Here is a 5,168-nt window from a genome sequence, read left to right as displayed (position 1 = left end):
CCTAAATCTATTCAGCCTCCACAAGAGAAGACTGAGAGGGGAGCTGGTAGCTGTCTATAAACTCACCGGGGGGCGGGGGGGGGCAGTGGAAAATAGGTGAGGCTCTGTTCCCTCAGGCACCACCTCAGATAGCAAGGAATAATGGCCACAAATTGATTGAGAGTAGATTCAAGCTTGATATCAGGAGGCATTATTTTATGGTTAGGGCTGCCAGGCTCTAGAATGGGCTCCCAAGGGAGGTGGTGCTCTCCCCTACCTAGGGAGTCTTCAAGAGGAGGTTGGATAGCTATCTGGCTGGGGTATTATGATTCTAGCACTCGTTTCTGCCCAAGGCAGTGGTTTGGACTTGATGATCTGTTCAAGTCCCTTCCGACTCTAGAAACTATGCACCTGTGTGCACCCCCTATGCATCGCCCCTGGGAAATACTAAATTATGGTGCAGTAACAATGGTGCCATAATGGCATGTTATATCATAGAATCTGAGTCATGGTGTTCACCTCTGGAATAAACAGGCGCAACACTATTGTAATCGTATGGAATTTATATCCATTTTACCAGCCTCAAATTTGACCTGATAAGTTTAAAAAGTAATCCCAAGTATTTGCATTGTATTTTTATTAGAGCAGTAGCTTCAAGGAGACTACATAACTAATAAATATAATATGTATTTTAATTTTAAAATAATAAAAAGGCGAAATTCAAAGCAGATTTCACAGCAGTATAAACATGGCCATGTTCCACAGCAGTAGAAGACTTCTACAATGTGATAGATTATAGATTCTATGACTTTAAATTGAGGTATCTTTAGGGGCTAAATTATTCCACCGCTTCCCTGTCCCCCTCCCACAAGTGGCTACGTTAAGGGCATGCCACTAGCTGTGGTCCCCGAGACCTTTCCACCAGTCAAGCATGGGAGGAAAGAATCACAAGGCATGTCCACACAAGCATGCATGGGCCTGTTGCAGCATCTCAAAAATTGAGATGTTGCAAGAAACATGTTGAAAACAAAAACATGTTCCTTGCACTGAATATTTGCAGTGTGGGCTCAAAATTTAATACCTGGATTTCCAGCTATCAAATAAAAGCACCCAGGAGAAAAGCAGCGCAGGGCACGGTTCCCCACTGTGCCCTACAGCAAGCTGGGGCTTGGACCTCCAGAGACACTGTGGCATCCAGCCAGTGTCTCTGTGGTGTCCCCTGCTGCCCTAGCATGCTGCATTCATATGCAGGGCAAGCAGGAGCGGTGCAACGCTGTGACCCGGGTGCTGTCAATGTGTGGGGGTTGTATAGGGGTAGGGGGTTGGTTGGAGGCTGTGGGTCCCCTGCAGGGCCCACAGCCCTCCTCCCCCTGCAGCAACAGTGGGCATGGGGCACTCAGGGCCCACTGCAGCCACAGCCCCTCTGCGGTGTGGCACAGCCCCAGCCACCTTAGACCCAGCACCACCTGTGCCACTTGATGTGGGTCTGGCCAGGTGCGGCATGGCATGGGGCCACACACCTTCAGGCAGCCCCAGGCTGCTCAGGCTGTCACCCGCAGCCCAGTGCTGCTTGCAGGGACCACGTGTTGTGCTGGGCTGGGTCCTGCCTCTGCGAAACAGGACTGGTCTGATGGCGTGCAGGGCTTGTGCAAATAGGACTCAGCCCGGTACAACATGTGGTCCCTGTGAATGGTGCTGGGCGCCGGATAACAGCCTGAGCAGCCCAGGGCTGCCTGAAGGCGCATGGCTCTGTGCTGCGCTGGGCCAGACATGCAACAAGCGGCACAGGTGGCACTGGGTCTGAGGTGGTTGGGGCCATGCCGCTGCTGATGGGGGGGAGGGCTGTAGCACTTAGTGGGGGGGCAGTCTGTGAGCGAAGGGGGTAGGCGCAGCTCTGATTTTTCTATGACAAAACCCCCCAAAAAGTAAATGCCAAAGCATATAGAAATTTAGAATTTCTTTTATTATGATTTTAGAGGCACTGGTAGGCTTCCAAATTGCTTTAAACTTGTAAACATATCAATAAAACACTGCCCAAATGATCCCTCTCTATATAGTGGTGTTTCATTTTAATAGCAGAAGAACACTATTTGCGGTACTATAATAAGAGAATTTGGGTTTCTTATCAAAGAATTTGCATTTTTTAAACAGGGAACACCAGGATCTTTGCTGGTGAGACAAATTGCAAGACTCGGGCAGAAGAGCCTGTCCAAGGCCAGCACTGGGAACCCAGATGGAAGGCAGATGAGGTGGCTGACCTCTTGGCCATTTGGGGCCAAGAGGACCCACTTTGACAGTTCAAAGTGGACGACCACAAGAAGGACATCTTCTGGGCGATAGCTGCCCAGATGGCAGAGTGGAGGCACCCCATCCAGGTCTGGCAGCCATGGGGCTGCATGTCCAAGGGGGTGGATGCTATCACAGGTAGCAGCAGGTATAGGTGACATATAGGGGGCCACAGGGGCAGGCACATGTGCCCCCTGAAATTGGCCCTCACCAGCTGGGGAGTGGGGAGTGCCAGCCCTTTCCCTGATGCCTGCTTGCTCTTAAGGATTCATTTATCCATTCTCCAGATTTCCAAAGTGGCTCCCACCCCAGCACCTTTTCTTTATATCTGCTCCTAACACCCTACCCTCACATGACCAGCTATTCTCCTGACACCAATGGCTTGGTCACCCCCTCTTCTCTTCATATAGCTGGATAAGAGCCTCATGATATATGCCTTCAGTTTAAATCCTTGCGCCGCCAGGTGTACCTGAAAATCTTTGGGTACACCAACCATCATGCTAATAAGCAATACATAATAGTAACTGGTAATATTTTATATTTATACATTGTTTTTCACCACTACAGTGCACAAAGCACTTCATAAAATTATGTAATAAAGAACCAGATAAATGGGAAATACAGGTACCTGCAGAGTTGAAGCCTGCAGTTAGACTCTACAGCAGTGGTTTTCAACCTGTGGTCCACAGACCCCGGGGGTCCATAGACTGTTTAAGGGGCCCACGAAAGATGACTATAATCAAAAGTACATGAATACCCACATTTACAATTCAAAGAGGTCTAAGCCTCCCTTTCAAATGTTTGCAAATGAAATAGGTTGAAACCCACTGCTCTACTGCAAAAATTTAAGAGGCTGAAACAGAAGCCAGAGAAAAAGCTGAAGAATAAAGGTCAATGCTACCAGTTGGAGCTTGCCATACCTTTCTTGTAAAAGTGGCCAATTTTCTGTCACGAATTTCCATATTATACGTAGCCCAGTATCAGTAGCTGCCAAGTTGTAAATGAGAAATATCGTATTATTAGAAGAAAATAATGATCCGTTGACACCAGACTGCATGTATCTGTTGAAAAATGTTAAAAAGTGTATCTTTAAAAAAATTAAAACAGCATTTGCAGCCAAAACAGTACTTTTAAATAAGTTATCAATCTTCCATGTTTTCACGGAGTTTCCAATTATCAGCATGCAAACATAGCAGTGCATAGAGTGATACTTACTGCATCTTTGCAGTAGTGAGGGAAAAAGGGCCAAATTATTTCCTTCACAGAGGAAAACCCAAGGAAAGGTATAGTGCCTCTGTACCTTTCCCCCAATCACTCTCCCCTAGCATACCTGTTCTGTCTCCTCATATGCCCCTATTATGTCAAAAGTGACAGCTGGCACAAGAAGCTGTTATGCTGCCTTCACATGCTTTATAGCAATGGAATTTATTCTTATACAACAGGGATGCCCCGCAGTGGCAAACTGCCAAAAATGGCCTAACAGGAGTAACTGTACATGACAGATCAGAAAATCCAGTTTCAGTGGCTTTTTATACATACGCTGAGCATGTTACATTTAAAGTTACTGGGCACATCGACACATGTATTTACTGTAGCCCAAATTTACTCTGGTGCAAGCTACTCCAAAGTAAGGGTTTTTGAGCAGGCATTTACACATGCAGAGACTAGGTAAAAAATATGCACCAAGTTCCCTGCAGCCCTACAATGGGCCTCTGTTCCCATTGGGTTGGGAGCTCCAGGCTCCCCCTGGGTGCTAGTCTAGAGGCTGACAGGCAGCACCAGGCCAGGAGACAGTTGTCTCCTGGCCCTAGAGGCCTGCTTGCTGCTGGGGCAGGGACAATGTCCCCCTGCTCTGCCAGCAGGGAGCTCCTGGCCCTGGCTCCCTGATCAGGGTCACAGGGTTTGGAAGGAGCTGCAGGGGAGGAGCAGGTCCCAGCCCCTTGCCCTGATCTGCTGGTGGGGCAGCTAGCAGCTAGGTGGGACTGGCTGGGGACTGTCCCAGTCAGGAGCAGGTCCCAGACAACTCCAAGCAGGGCGGAGAACTGTTCCCATGCAGGGAGCTCCCAGTTCCTGCTCCACAACTGCAACTCCAATCACCAAGTGGGGGCTGGGCAGCTTGTTTCCAGCCCCTGCTCTGCAATCAGGGAGTGGGGGCTGGAAGCTCCCTTGTGCCAGGGCAGGGGGATATTGTCCTGCCAGCAGAGAGCTCCCACCACTGGCTCCATGACCACAGGGCTGCTGCTGAGAGATCGTTATCTCCCAGTCTGAGCTCCACCATTGCAGGGCTTGGACTGGGACACCCTCATCTCCCAGCCTAAGCCCCTCAACCGTGGAGCTCAGGCTGGGAGATAAGGATCTCCCAGGCTCCTGGTTGTGACCTTGGAGCAGGGAATTTGGAGCTCCCTGCTGACAGGGCAGGGGGACACAGTCCTTGCCCAGGCTCCTATGGTGGAGCCCACCCAGGCAGCAGGCAGCTCCTGGTGGCAGGGGGTTATGTCCTGCCCCCTGATAGATGGCTGACCAGAAGCAGATTTTGCTCCAGATCAGAAGTCTATAGGAGTTCTACAACGTCATTATTAATTCCAAGTAAATTTGCTACTTGCATTTGCAGATGGCAAGTTTACTCAGCAGTAGGGAGATTTACTGTGAAGTAAGCATGTGCACGTGTAGATGCACATGCTTACTTCACAGTAAACTATGCTAATGCAAAGTTAAGCATCTCATGTAGATGCACCCACTGAGAGTTATTAACTGACATTTTGAAGAGTAAGACTGCACTTCAAGTGATGAATAATTTACTGAATTACTGTATATACTTAAATAGAAGATGACCCTGAATGTAAGACAAACTCCAATAATTAGATTCTACATATGGAACAATTATAGATTTGTTATAATTTTCC

The 5,168-nt window shown here is 48.5% G+C and overlaps 1 protein-coding gene across 3 annotated transcripts in view; it reads right to left on the bottom strand.

The window, feature by feature from the left end:
* The window catches only part of LVRN (laeverin), a 67,851-nt gene that overhangs the window by 9,119 nt on the left and 53,564 nt on the right, over window positions 1–5,168 (bottom strand). For all 3 annotated transcript variants that reach the window (XM_019516991.1, XM_019516992.1, XM_019516993.1), the window contains one exon: window positions 3,186–3,326. In XM_019516991.1, the coding sequence (XP_019372536.1) occupies window positions 3,186–3,326 (141 nt within the window). The remainder of the gene's footprint in view (window positions 1–3,185; window positions 3,327–5,168) is intronic.

This window comes from Gavialis gangeticus, unplaced genomic scaffold, assembly GCF_001723915.1.
Source record: "Gavialis gangeticus isolate Ggan-Ray unplaced genomic scaffold, GavGan_comp1, whole genome shotgun sequence".
NCBI classification, from domain to species: domain Eukaryota; kingdom Metazoa; phylum Chordata; order Crocodylia; family Gavialidae; genus Gavialis; species Gavialis gangeticus.
The sequence above is the reverse complement of the archived record's forward strand: the minus strand, read 5'-3'. Positions and strand labels throughout refer to the sequence as shown.